Source organism: Diceros bicornis, chromosome 17, assembly GCF_020826845.1.
Source record: "Diceros bicornis minor isolate mBicDic1 chromosome 17, mDicBic1.mat.cur, whole genome shotgun sequence".
Taxonomy (NCBI): Eukaryota; Metazoa; Chordata; class Mammalia; order Perissodactyla; family Rhinocerotidae; genus Diceros; species Diceros bicornis.
In genome coordinates this window covers 46,661,093-46,674,867 of record NC_080756.1, presented here as the reverse complement: position 1 = coordinate 46,674,867, position 13,775 = coordinate 46,661,093, and the positions used below count along the sequence as shown (strand labels likewise).

At 43.0% G+C, this 13,775-nt stretch overlaps 1 protein-coding gene across 1 annotated transcript in view; it reads right to left on the bottom strand.

Annotated features, from left to right (window-relative positions):
* The window catches only part of PLBD1 (phospholipase B domain containing 1), a 55,791-nt gene extending 44,093 nt beyond the window's left edge, over positions 1-11,698 (bottom strand). The window contains exons 1-2 of the mRNA XM_058558723.1: positions 11,232-11,698; positions 917-1,136 (exon numbers count right to left, since the gene is read on the bottom strand). Of these exons, the coding sequence (XP_058414706.1) occupies positions 917-1,136; positions 11,232-11,340 (329 nt within the window). The 5' untranslated portion in view covers positions 11,341-11,698. The remainder of the gene's footprint in view (positions 1-916; positions 1,137-11,231) is intronic.
* Between the last annotated feature and the right edge of the window lie 2,077 nt (positions 11,699-13,775).

Sequence of the window (13,775 nt, the reverse complement as noted above, 5' to 3'; positions counted from 1 at the left end):
ACAGTGCAATTCAAGGTTTGGTTAAATTGCTCTCCATAATCTAGGTCACAGGGAATAAAGAAGAAAGCCAAGTCAGCAGGACACTGTGTATCAAAGGAAAGATGAGGCTTGATTCAATGAGTTGCAACTTTGTCTTCCTTAAAGAGCTTTTCTCTAACAAGGATGCACCCTGATTGCATTGTTACTAACTACATTTTTGTTATTTTGATAAGACAAAGGAAGGACACAAGAATCAAGTAACAATAGAACTGGAAGAAACATTTATATTAGACATTAAAATTTCAATTTAAAATCTTTGCCCACTTGAAAGTATTGTTTTAAGACTGTTGAAAATAAATGCTCTGGGCCGGCCCCGTGGTTTAGCGGTTAAGTGCACGCGCTCTGCTGCTGGCAGCCCGGGTTCGGATCCCGGGCGCGCACTGACGCACCGCTTCTCCGGCCATGCTGAGGCTGCGTCCCACATACAGCAACTAGAAGGATGTGCAGCTATGACATACAACTATCTACTGGGGCTTTGGAAGAAAAAAATAAATAAATAAAATTATAAAAAAAAAAAAAGAAAATAAATGCTCTTACATTTTATTTTGAATTAATCTTCTTTGTTTTGTACCTCCATTTGCTTTCTTACCAGACAATCAATGACCAGCAGGATGAAATGGTTTAACTGCCTTTTAAAATAGTTTCCTGACAAGGAAAGGTTTAAAAAGGCAAGTGCTACAATTAGGAGCTTTGTTCCTTCTAGGCAGGTGGTGATTGTAGGTCCAAGTGTAAGTCTGACAATGTTTCTATCATACGAGAAGGACCTCCGCCACTTTTCAGTTCTAACACACAACGCCAGGAAGATAAGAGCCACTGTTGGACAAAGAAAAGGACAGAGGTCTCCTGAGAGTTCTCCACCATGACTTGGGGTACTTACGGGGCAGTGAGGTAACCCTCCAAAAAGCCGGCCACAAACATGCTGACCTCATTGCTCAGGGTCTGAGAACCATACCCCGCTCGGATCTCCAGGATGCCCCAGCCTGTGGTTTTCATAGAGTTATTGTAAAAGCCATAGGCATCCCCACTCCTGTCCAGCACGTTTTTGACTAGTACTGTCTTTTCAGCAGGCATCCAGTATGCAGTTGCAGAGTAGACTTCTGGAAGAAAAGAAAAGAGGATAATGATAGGGTGCCATTTAACTGAGTTGCTGATGCATTTTTTCTCTACATAACCAACAATTCCAACACATTTGCTTTTAAAGAGTTCCATTCTACTGGAATTGGGAAATCTGCCACTATCGTTTGTCCTTGTTACAAGTGAGCCTTGATCAAGGGGGATGAGCCCAGGTCAAAGGTAGGGACATAGTTAGATCTTCAGAGGTGAGTCTAAATGCTTTATCCTTAGAGATGGGATTCTTGGCAAGCCAGAGCTGGAGCTCTAGCCCACCCCTTAATTCAACCCAGGATAGAGTTCACATCCTTGGTCAGCAACGTCTTCCATTCCCCTCAGCAGTTGGGCCAAAGCATCCATATTCTCTGGCTCCTTATCCAACTCTCCTGCTTAATTCTTCACACATGACATTAATTCCTATTTTGCAGAAACAATAGAAACTATCACCTGTGATTCCCTCAAATTCTTGATAATTTTGAGAATTCATCCTCGCAAACCCTGTACCCATCTCTCCCTTCTTGTTCACCTCAATCCCTCTACCCATGTGCTGCGTCCCATCCCTTTCTCTTATTCCTTATGAATTTTGCTCCACCTTGTATCTACTTGCTCTTGTACCCTAAAGCTCTCTCTGCAGGGGCTCCTCCCCCTTTAGTGTATTGACATGTTCCCTTGTCTCACAGCTAAAAGCAAACTAACCACAGATGCCCTCTCTGGATCTTGTGACCAGATTTGACTATTGCCGGAATCTCTCATGAAATTACTACAAATTTTCTAGATCACACTGTATCAGAGACTATGCTAGGTGCTGGTGACAGAGCTGCGAATACGACTGGCACAGTTCCAGGCCTCATCTTCTGGAGGGAGGAGTGCCTCACACACTTCACTTCCTCACTTCAGCCTGCTGTGGTCTGGCATCCACCCCCACCATGCTACCAGCACTGTTCTGGCTTGAAATGAAATCCTTGAATCCTGGTGTCACATGAACTTCTGAAAGCCTTTGACTTTGGTGACCAACTTATTTCTAAAACTCTTTCCTTCCATGCATCTGGGACAACACTCTCTCGAATCTCCTCTGCCTGCTTCCTTCCTCATTCTCCCGTGGTCTCCTCTTTATCTTGTATACCCAACAGCACACTTGATAACACCATCTGGATAATTCCATAAGCACTAGAAATTCAAAATATCCAAAACAAAATTCATATTCTCTCCCAACCCATCCTCCACTTCTGCTCTTTAGCTCCATGATCTGTCAGGCTGAAACCAGTCCATCCAGGCCTCCTCTCTCTCCCACATAACTCGTGTTTAATCAAAACCTCCTAAGTATCTCTCCCACCAGTCTCTACCTCTTTAGCTCTACATTTCTATGATACAAGAGGTATCACAACCAGCCTTGACTACAAACGAGACCTTTTTCAAGGCCCCTCTGACCTTTAATCTGTTCTACATACTCTGCCAGAGTGACCCCCCTGAAATGTGAAACTGATTTTTTACTTCACTACTGAAAATCTTCAGTGGCTTCTATTTCCTAGAAACAAAAGTCTTCAGCTTACACTCTTGGCCTTCATGACCTCGTTTCTGCCTTCCTATCCAGCTTCATCCACCACGCCATGCACTGTGTGCTCTGGAAACCGTTACATACTGCTCTCCAACCTGCCATGAACTGGTCCAACACCCCTGACTTTGCATATGCTGTTTCCTCTGCCTGAGATTTTCTCTCTTGTTAACCACCTAGGATTCTCAAAATTGCTATTTAAGATTCAGGAAGCAGCACCCCCTTTGTAGGGATTGACTTGCTCTATAAGCTCAGTGTACCTTGTATGTACATCTCCTTTAGGTCTTATCACATTGCACTGTAACTTACATGTCTGCCCCTGCTCTTAGCCTATGAACTCGAGGCCAGAGACTGTTTCCTCAGCTCTTGGTATAGTGTCTGGCCCATAACAGGTACTCAATAAATATCTGTGAAAGGAAGAGAGACTTAGGTAGGAAGAGAGAGAGAAAAAAAAAAAAGGAAAAAAAAATGGAGAAAGGAAATGGTATATAGCACATTTTTTTCTTGATATAAGAAATTATTGGGCCAGCCCAGTGGCGGAAGCAGTTAAGTGCACACACTCCGCTGCGGCGGCCGGGCTTTGCCGGTTAGGTCCTGGGCGCGCACCGACGCACTGCTTGTCAGGCCATGCTGTGGCGGCATCCCATATAAAGTGGAGGAAGATGGGCATGGATGTTAGCCCAGGGCCAGTCTTCCTCAGCAAAAAAAGAGGAGGATTGGCAGATGTTAGCTCAGGGACGATCTTCCTCACAGAAAAAAAAAAAGAAACTATTGCACAGCTGCTCAAGTTAAAGACAAACTTTACATTCAGGTCATCAAAGAGGCGGGAGGAGACCAGAATGACTCTCAGATTCTAGGTTGAGACTCAGCGGGTGCATGTTGTATCATTCATAGAGAGGGAGTAGATGGGGAGTAGGTCTGGGAGGGAATATGAGTCTAGTTTTGGACATACAGAGTTTTTAGTGGTTAAGATACTAGAAAGCTCAGATTAAATATTAATATAGGGCTATCTGTTGTCAGCATTCAAAATTGCCTCAACATTTTATTTTTTTGATACAAAGATTGTTTATCAAATGAGCACTAAAAATATAAACTTACTACTACAGCATCACAGCATCTTGGCCCAAGGGGGCTGGTGATAGGCTGGGACTTGGTCAGGCTTAGAAGCTAATGCTGATTATGACCCTTAAAGAATGATCTTGAGCAGGAAAGTCAATTTATTCTCAGTAAAATCATAACCACAATGGTGGGCCTTCTTTAGAAATGATTAAGTGGAAGTAATGACAATAAACATAGGCAGGTGCAGAATACTTTGTCAACAGACTCCCTGTGATGAATAATAGTCTAATTGTTGATAAAGCCAATTGGCCACAATTTGACACCTATGGACAGCATCCATAGAAACTTCCCTTCTTCTCCTCCCAAATACAATAAATATGTTTTCCAAATTGATTTGGACCACAAATGCCATAGCCTCAGTCCTTCTCGAGCTTTTCTCACACATTTTCTTCCACTCGCACGTCCATTGAGCCTTGTGGGGAAATGAGAAAGCACGGCTGACTAAAAAAAAAAGTAGCCACAAATTGCTGCGGAAGGGAGAGGGGTCATAAAGAGGAACTGTAAAAGAAAGAAGGAAGGTTAGCAAGCCTTGTTAGTCTCTTCTCCTTCAGTTCTATCCACATAGCATGATTTTAGCTTTGTCCCTTTCTCCAGAGCCTTGACATTTCTCATCTGGAGCACCCTGGCCTTCCTTTCCCTTCCCTTTCCATTCCAGAAGCTCGTTTTGCTGTAAACCTTGGCTTGCTCTCAATCTATGCACTCAAGTGCTGTGTTTTCACTGTTACTGGTACTACCTAATTTCCTGACCATAAATAACAAATTTCTGTAAATCTGGGCTCTTTTGACACTGGTGTACCTCCATGCATGAAAAAAACCTTTACTCAGTCCTCAAGAGAATTCAGTGAGAAAAATTGACTGCAGGCTGATCAACTTAGCATGTGCTCTGAGAATTAAGACAAAATCCAAGTTTTTCGCTCTACCCCTAATGGATGTCCTCCATTCCTCAATGTTTTCTCCATGCAACAACTCTTCCTGGTTTTCCCAGCACCATGCTATTTTCTGATTTTTCTTAAACCCTTCAATAGTTTAAGCCATAATACTTTTCTATTTTTAAAAAACATCTCCATGTTGGGAGATGGATGGTGTGAAAAGTGTAATAGCGAAAATGTAGAAAATATTACATCATTTTAATCCTAATTTAACTTTATACAAACTCTGTGAAGGTAGGGACCACTTCTGTTTACTACTGTGTATCCTGGGAACACTGTACCCACAATAATGTTTCTGTGATGAATCTAGTTTGGTTGTCTGTGCTCTTGAAATGAAAGTGAAGTTTATCAGAACATTCACAGAAGTTAGTCTAAAGTAACTCAAGTCATCATGTCCTCAAGCTCAGGTAAGGAGCATAGAGGATGGTTCAGATGCCCAAGGGGCACATGCCATTTGTTGATATTTTCTCTCTCTCTCGAGTTGTGAAAATGATAAATGGGATTTAGACATTTTTAACAGCAACATCCTCAAAACCAATGCACTTGATAAATATTTGTTGAATGAATGGGAATGTTACTTTATAAAAACAGAGTATTTTTCTTCTATACATAAAGATGGAAGAAGCCCCATCATTTTTATATGTCTCTCTATGTAAAAACTCAAACACTCAAATTAAATTTCTTTTATTTACTTGTGTATTCTGACTAATTTTTTTATAAGTTAATTGTTTTTAGTTGAAAAGAAAAAATTCCCAACCCTGTCTTAGAAAGAGTTTGCAAAATAGTCATAAGTGGCCTAAATCACTCTCTCCCACATTTGGAACCTAGGTTTTCTAGCACCTCATTTATGAAAGAATAAGTTGTTTTCAACCCTAAGCAATATAATTTTTTCCTAATATACTCAGTCAGTCAGATAGAGAAAAAAAAGAAAGAAACATTGAGAGAAGAGGCAGAATACGAGAGAAAATATTAAAAAATTAAGATTGCAACTTAATCTATTCAGATTGAGTTTAGCTATTAGTTCACTGATGCTGATCCTTGAATTGCTTTTCTCTTCCATGTCCACTGAGCGTGGTCCCTCAGTACCTCTCTGTGTACCTTGACATTACACTTCCCTTCTTTGAAAGGGCTCTCAGTAAATAGATATCTGGTTACTAGATTTGCTTTGACTCTTCATCAGAGTCACTAAGAAAATAACTGATTCATGAATAAACAATCTCAAGGCACAAAAATTATAAGTAGGTATTTCAGCTCTTCCTTCCAACAGAAATCAGAGCCTAGGACTCTTGCTAAAAGGAGGACTCTTTGGGGAAGTGCTCCCAGGGAACAGGAATGGAGGACTGGAAAAGTGAAACAGGGAGGGAGGGAAAGCTAATTTAGGGGTGCATTCTGAAATGGTCCAGGGAGGTGTGCAGTATAAGCCTCTGAAGACCCCATCCCAGGGATGGAAGGAGGAACGTTTATCCACCTGCTCCTGTCCCGCGTAGGTCAAAGGCTGCCCTGTGAAGCGTTAAATCCCTCACTCCCAGGTCTACGTGTGCTCCAGTGCTACATGGCTATGATTTCAGAGAAGCTCTGAGGTAGGAAGCAAGGGATTCCTGCAGTGTCACTGAGGTGAGGTGCCTCAGGTTACACCTGCGAGAAGCTAGAATAAGCTTCTCACTCCTCATCTACCTCTCTCTTTAGTTATGTGCATTGTATGTATTTGATCCAATAAATTTAACTACAAGCTCCTTGAGAATCAGGAGTAGAATCTCATATTTCATTGTATCGACTTCTTTGGGCCTAACACAATGCTTTATTGATGATGTGGTTGCCTAAGTCTCAAACCTTCACACTAGCTGAGAAGGTCACACTTGGAGACAGAGGTGTATCAAGTCTACAGTATATTAATTCTTGATTTTTAATTGTGAATTAGAATTTTGGTATCTTAGGTTTCCAGATGCTGGTTTGAATAACTCGACACTACCTTATGTTGGAATTGTAACTGTATTTGCAAGGCTAATGGCAAATTTCAGAGCCAGCCTATTCCTTTCAGTCAAGAAACTTTCATGATTTCCCATTGGAAGATTATTACATGACATCTCTTGTTTCTACAGACAGAGTTTCAAATTTTAGACTAAAGTTTCCTCATAATTTCACTACCCCTATTAGTTTCATTTTTTTACCGCACTAAGTTCCTGTTTTGTAGTAGTACAAAGAAATTTCCTAATAACATTATTAGTAAATTTTCTAGCCACACCTTAAAGGTAAATTTTCAAAAGATTGTGAAATATAGGTTGTAGGAGCAACTGGAACCTACTCCATTAAAAAAAAGATGCAGCTTATGCATTAAAAAAAACCCTTAAAATGTTAAACAAAACAAATCTTTTGAGATTCATTCTGTTATTGCTGCTGTTACTTCTTTTGCTATCTCAATAGTTAACACTTTATAATTTGGAATCCAATAAAACCAAAGATAGGTAACAAAAGTAAAAATAATGCCTAAAGAAACATGAAAACAAAAATTCTGTTCTGCATGTCAGAACAAAGTTCCAAGACAAAGGTCACATGATTCATAATTTATTTACTATCAAAAGTAAATGATCATGAAAAAGTTTTTAAAAATGTTCTACCTTAATTTAAGGACTGAAGGAGAATCCTTTTTCAATTTTCTTTTGAAGAAAGATTTTGATCGCTATCAGATTCACATTTCCAGAAGGACCAAGAATCAAAGTTTACTAATAAAAATGAATGCACACTTCTCCCAGAAATTCTGGAACTTATCTTGTATACATTCTTATAAGTAAACTAATATAGAGAGAGAACAAGAAAACGTTCGAGTTTATAGAGAACACTAACTTCTTTTGGTCTGAAACACCAAGACAACGGGGATGAGCTGTAGGAAAACTTAGTGAGGCTCAGAAGGACAGACAAGAAATTCTAAAGCAGCCATGGTTAATACACCTGCACTTAGGAAAAATAATCAAGGTGATTTCAGTCGGTTATAATCCAGGACAGTGACCTAGGATACTGCTCGCTGTTTTCTGAAACCACTACTTAGTGTGCTGGTATGTACCCCAAATCCTGAAAATGTCAGGCCAAGGTTAAGGAAAAATCCTGCTATTATAATGAGTTACTACTTCACAGCACCTAATTATCCCCTGCAGTCCTGTTTGCCTTATCAAGAGATCCATGATGCCTTTTCAGAGAAAAGCAACTCCAATGGCCAGTAATAATGGCCACTCAATTATATAGTGCCTACGGTAAGCCGGGCACTATTCCTCACAACGACCTCATGAGACTGATACTTTTATAATACCCATTTTACAGAAGAGGAGACTGAGGCACAGAGAGATTAGACAACCGACTGAAGGTCACACGGTTACTAAGTATTGGAGCCAGGATTCAAACACAGGCAGTCTGGCTCCACGGTTTCTATTTCTGGAATTCCATACCACCTCTCTAATACTATACTTCCAAGAATGAAGAACTGTCATAGAAAGAGTGAACATATAGAGCAACTACCTCAGGCAAATTTGGAAATAAGAACGCCCTCAGAGTTAAAGGATTAATTGAGATTGGCCTCAACCATAGATCTGCTAAGTCCCCTTAAGGAGACTGAATGACTTCCAGGACAGCAAACTCCTCAACAACCACATAAAGGTATTAGCCTATCTAGAGAGGCAATCTGTTAGTCTCAAGTGGGCACTGGTGAGCCATGGAAGCGTGGAAAGGGAGTCAGTGACCAGCTGTTCCAGGCGAACTCTATCCAGCGGAGGAGCACCCACGGGTTGACTGAGTGTCCAGTCCTAGGGGGAGGCAGATGAATCGGGCCTCCAGCTTCAGCATCTCTGACCTTATTTACCCATGTAGTTTAATGACAGTGAGAACGTGCCCGGAGCAGGCTATATAAATATCCAGTCTGCTAAAAACTAACAATTGGTATTTCGGTAAATAGACTTGTGTGTTTATCAGGGCGAATCAGCTTCCTTGTATCTGATCAGCTCTGGAGCGCTGGAAAGAATGAACTTCTGGAGTCTAGCCCTGCAAGACCAAGGGCCAGATTTGGAACCAGTTTTACCAAGTCACATGCCACCTTATGAATCTCTTGGCAACCAACCCATCTCTTTCCCCAGTGACAACCTGACTGCACGGTATACACCACTTAGAAAAATTATACAAGACATCCTAAAAACAAATATGGGGCTTTTCAGTCTGGAAAGAGAAAGGCAACACTATTATACGTTGGAAGTCTAGAATAGTTTGAGAGAGATGGTGAGGATGAATGTGCAGTCATTTGTTGATTTCTGGAATAATGAAATTATAAAGTAACCTTTAAAAGTTACAAAAGTTGTTTTTGGATAAACAGGTGTATATTAGTGGATATAAAATTCATTCCAAGGGGATGAAAATGTAATCCCTTAGGTGTTTATTGGGTACTCACTAAATTCAGAGTACTGAGCTGGGCACTTCAGAGAAAACATGAAAAGCAAGAGGTAGCAAAGGCCCTGTTCTCTGCCTGTAGGTTGTTGGCAGCCTAGTAGAAGGGTGAGATGAAGAGCCAAAGAGCTGCGCTGGAAAACAGGTTAATGTGTGTGGAACAAAGAAACAGAGATCACATCTTTTGAAAGAGTCAGGGTGAACTTCACCAGCCGTCCTGCCATGCCATGATAAGAAGTCTTTTCTGGACTGCTGGGCATAGTGCTGTCAGGGTCCCTTGCAGCAGAAATGCCCTCACTCTCTGCCTTGACTCCCGACCCACCTGGCATGGCATTAGCTTATTATTTGGGGAACTCAGTTTAAGAAACAGTTTCCTTCCAGGTGATATCTTCTTGAATAAACAGTGCCCCATCTTCAAAAAAACAATATCCCCACCTCACTCCTCAGGCTGCCCCCTCCCACTACAGAAACATTTAAAACAATCCCAAGAATCCAAAGAAAGAACAGAAAAGGGAGATAAATTTCAGCCAGCATTCCAGACACAAAAGCCATTTCCACGTCTGGGGCACTCTAGCCTGTCCCAGGTATGTCTTTGCGAGCAGTCTCCCTTGGCTAAAAGGTGGAAGGAACAGAATGTGTAGGTAACTCGAGTCAGGAGCGTGGGGGAGCATCGCTTCTGATTCCAGAAGCCCAGGCAGCTTAAAAGACTGGAAAAATTTAGGAGTGATAAGTGGGCGAGTTGCAAAGCAAAGGCCTTACAAAATCTGGTAACTGCACATCCTCGTTGATGGCAGGTGTTGTAACAAGAATCAGTACATCCATTCAGGAAGGGGTGTGCTCTCCTGAACCCCCTCCTCTGCCCCATTCTTGCACAAGATCAGCACGGAAAAGGGATTATGAAAACATAATTAATCCTCCTTTCTTAACAGTACTTTTGAAGTCTTTTAAGTTTCTGTGGTTCATCTTGGTATGACTTTGGTCTTACATTGGGAATGACAGTGACAAATCCAAGGCTTTTTTTTTTTAGGCAAAGGGTACAGATTAGTGTCAATACCTGTAGGGATAAAACCTACTAGGAGGGGAGTATGTAGTTAATTAAGTAAATGACCTTTAGATCCGCGGTTGGTTGAATCCGCGGATGCAGAACGTATTTTGCGGAGAGCCCACTAATTTGCATGAAGACAGAGCAAATGAAGGCAGAGCTGAGACGCCAAAGACATATGGTGGTTGCGTCTGTACTGACCATGTACAGACTTCTTTTCTTGTCATTATTCCCTAAACAATACAGTACAACTACTTACATAGCATTTACATTGTATTAGGTATTATAAGTAATCTAGAGATGATTTAAAGTATATGGGAGGATGTGCCATGGGTTACACGCAGATACTACGCCATTTTATATAAGGGACTTGAGCATCAGAGGATTTTGGTGTCCGTGGTCGTCCTGGAACCAATCCTCCTTCCTACACACAGACATACAGCAGGGAGGACTGTACTGAATTTCTCTCAATCTCAAATTTTCTCATCTGTAGAATGGGGATAATAATCCCATTTAGGATTATAATGAGCATTATATGAAAACACATAAATCCCTTTAACACACTGCCTGGTATGTAGGCAGCTGACAATACCAGGTTGCACGTCTTATCATTTTAAACCAAAGTCATTCTCAATTAAGAAGAAAAAAACACAGCAGCCCGGGATCATACCTCCCTATGACGTGAATAAATATATTTAGATGTCCTTTGGCTGGCCCTTTTAGAACCAGCAGAGGCTCAGCAAGCCAAGAGTCGTTCAGGAGCGAAGATTTGTCTGTCAAGAATTCTGGCCCACACTTCTCAAGTTGGCAGAAGCACGTCCCGTGCCCTTCCCGGGGGCCACCCCCGAGTGCAGCAGGGCTGGAGCCAGCCCGGCTGGCCCCCCGCAGAAGCGCGTTCCCTGGCGTCCGCCCAGAACCCGCACGCCCGCTGGAAGTCGACTCGGCCGGCCTCGGGGCTGGGCGGGCGCGCGCAGCGGCGGCGGGCGCAGCGGGGGCTCCCCGGGCGCGCGCTGCTCACCTGCCTGGCTCGGCGGCACCGCGGCGACCAGCAGCAGCAGCAGCGGCAGCAGCGGCAGCAGCGGCGGGGCCGGCGGCCCGAGGCACCCGTCCGGGCGGTGGCGGGACATGGCTCAGCTGGAGGAGGTGGCCGCGGTGGCAGCTGTTGGAAGAGCGGCTCTCGGGCCGGCCGCCGGGCGCCGCGTCTCTGAGGTTGGGGCGTCCTTAACTTGCCTCTTTCATTAGCCCTGCCTGTTTGGGGCTTTTTGAGAGGAGGAAGCTTCACGTGGCCTTGAGAACCACCTTCGACCTGCTGGGCCCCAGCCTGGGAAAGGCGGGTCCTTTCTGACCCTCTAGCACCCTGTGGGACGGGCTAGCAAAGTTCCCCAGGGGCACGTCTGGGATCTGCCAAGGCTACGTGCCACTTTCTCCGCGCTCGTTGGGCAGTTTTGCGGCTCAGGTTGGAACAGATAGTTCACATCAACGCCGCTAGCCTCTGGCTCCAGGGCCGGCCACTCCTCTGTAGCAGCCGGGACGGGGCACCCTGAGCAGTGATGAAATGCATGCCCCTGCCTACACGCGGCTCTGATTCTTTGCCATGAGATCCTCGCGGGTCCCTTTTCCCTCAGGGATCAGTGCCCCTCCATCCCACTCTGTTCAACCTAAATCTGTTGGCGCAGCTCAAGACTTTGGATCCTTTGCTTCATTGGCGGAGCCACCACTGGACAGTGATTCAGACAGAGCTGAACCTAGTATATCCCTGAGCCCCTGTGAAGTCCCCATTTCTGTGCAGGCTCTGTTGAAAGTGACATTGTGAAGTCGGCAAAACTATGCCTTGGATGACATTATGAAGTGGGCAAAGGGTGCCCTAGGTGACATTGTGAAGTAGGCAAAAGGCATTTTATTCATTCAGTAGCTTTTTTTTTTTTTTTGATTTTTATTGATATTTTAATGGTTTCTAACATTGTGAAATTTTGGGTTGTACATTTTTGTTTGTTCATCACCCCATATATGACTCCCTTCACCCCTTGTGCCCACCCCCCACCCCCACTTCCCAGGTAACCACAGTCCAGTTTTCTCTGTCCATGTGTTGGTTTATATTCCACATATGAGTGAGATCATACAGTGTTTGTCTTTCTCTTTCTGGCTTATTTCACTTAACATAATACGCTCCAGGCCCATCCATGTTGTTGCAAATGGGACGATTTTGTCTTTTTTTATGGCTGAGTAGTATTCCATTGTATATATATACCACATTTTCTTAATCCAATCGTCAGTCGAGGGACACTTAGGTTGCTTCCACTTCTTGGCTATGGTGAATAATGCTGCAATGAACATAGGGGTGCATAAGCCTCTTTGGATTGTTGATTTCAGGTGCGTTGGATAGATTCCCAGTAGTGGGATGGCTGGGTCATAGGGCATCTCTATTTTTAATTCTTTGAGGAATCTCCATACCGTTTTCCATAGAGGCTGCACCAATTTGCATTCCCACCAGCTGTGTATGAGGGTTCCTGTTTCTCCACATCCTCTCCAACATTTGTTGTTTTTTGTCTTGGTGATTATAGCCATTCTAACGGGCGTGAGGTGGTATCTTAGTGTTGTTTTGATTTGCATTTCCCTGATGATTAGTGATGTTGAGCATCTTTTCATGTGCCTATTGGCCATCTGTATATCTTCCTTGGAGAAGTGTCTGTTCATTTCCTCTGCCCATTTTTTGATCGGGTTGTTTGTTTTTTTGTTGTTCAATTGTGTGAGTTCTTTATATATTATGGAGATCAACCCCTTGTCAGATGTATGTTTTGCAAATATTCTCTCCCAGCTGGTTGGTTGTTTGTTCATCTTGATTCTGGTTTCATTTGTCTTATAAAAGCTCTTTAGTCTGATAAAGTCCCACTTGTTTATTTTTTCTTTAGTTTCCCTAGTCTGGGTAGGCATGTCATCCGTCATTCAGTAGCTTTTATTGACCCCATCTTGTGTGCCAGGTACCAGTGATATATAGACAGTTAAGAACGTACCCTACCACAGGCAAGAAGGGACAAAGCCACAGGAATGAACAGGTACTCGGAAATTGCCATTGGTGTTGTAGTAGGGCTATGCTTAGGGTACAGTGAGGGAACCCGGGACGGGACAAGCCACCACCCAGCTGGGAGCCTAGGCACCCTACTCTTCTCCTTGGTCTTTCTTCCAAGCTTCACTGAGGTCTTAAGGGGAGATGGGAAGGGGGGACAAGAGGCACCTTTCCTAGAGGGGAGAATACATTTGTAATTGTTAGAAAAGACACAGAACAGTGACATCAGATCTCTGTGCAAATTGTTAGACACAAGTCCTAAGTCATAATTTTCTTTGGTGATAGCACCCTATCACAGTACCTGGATAATAATATCATTTAACGAATTGAGGGAATTGACATTGTAAAAATTGCACATTTTCCTTCAAGTTAGAAAATGAAAATGAAGGAAAATTGTGAAGATTTTGGTTGTGCCATGTTGGGAATAGAACTATAATAGGACATTCGAGGAAGTTGTGTCTTGGGAATATTTTAGTCACGCCACCTCTGCCACCCTCC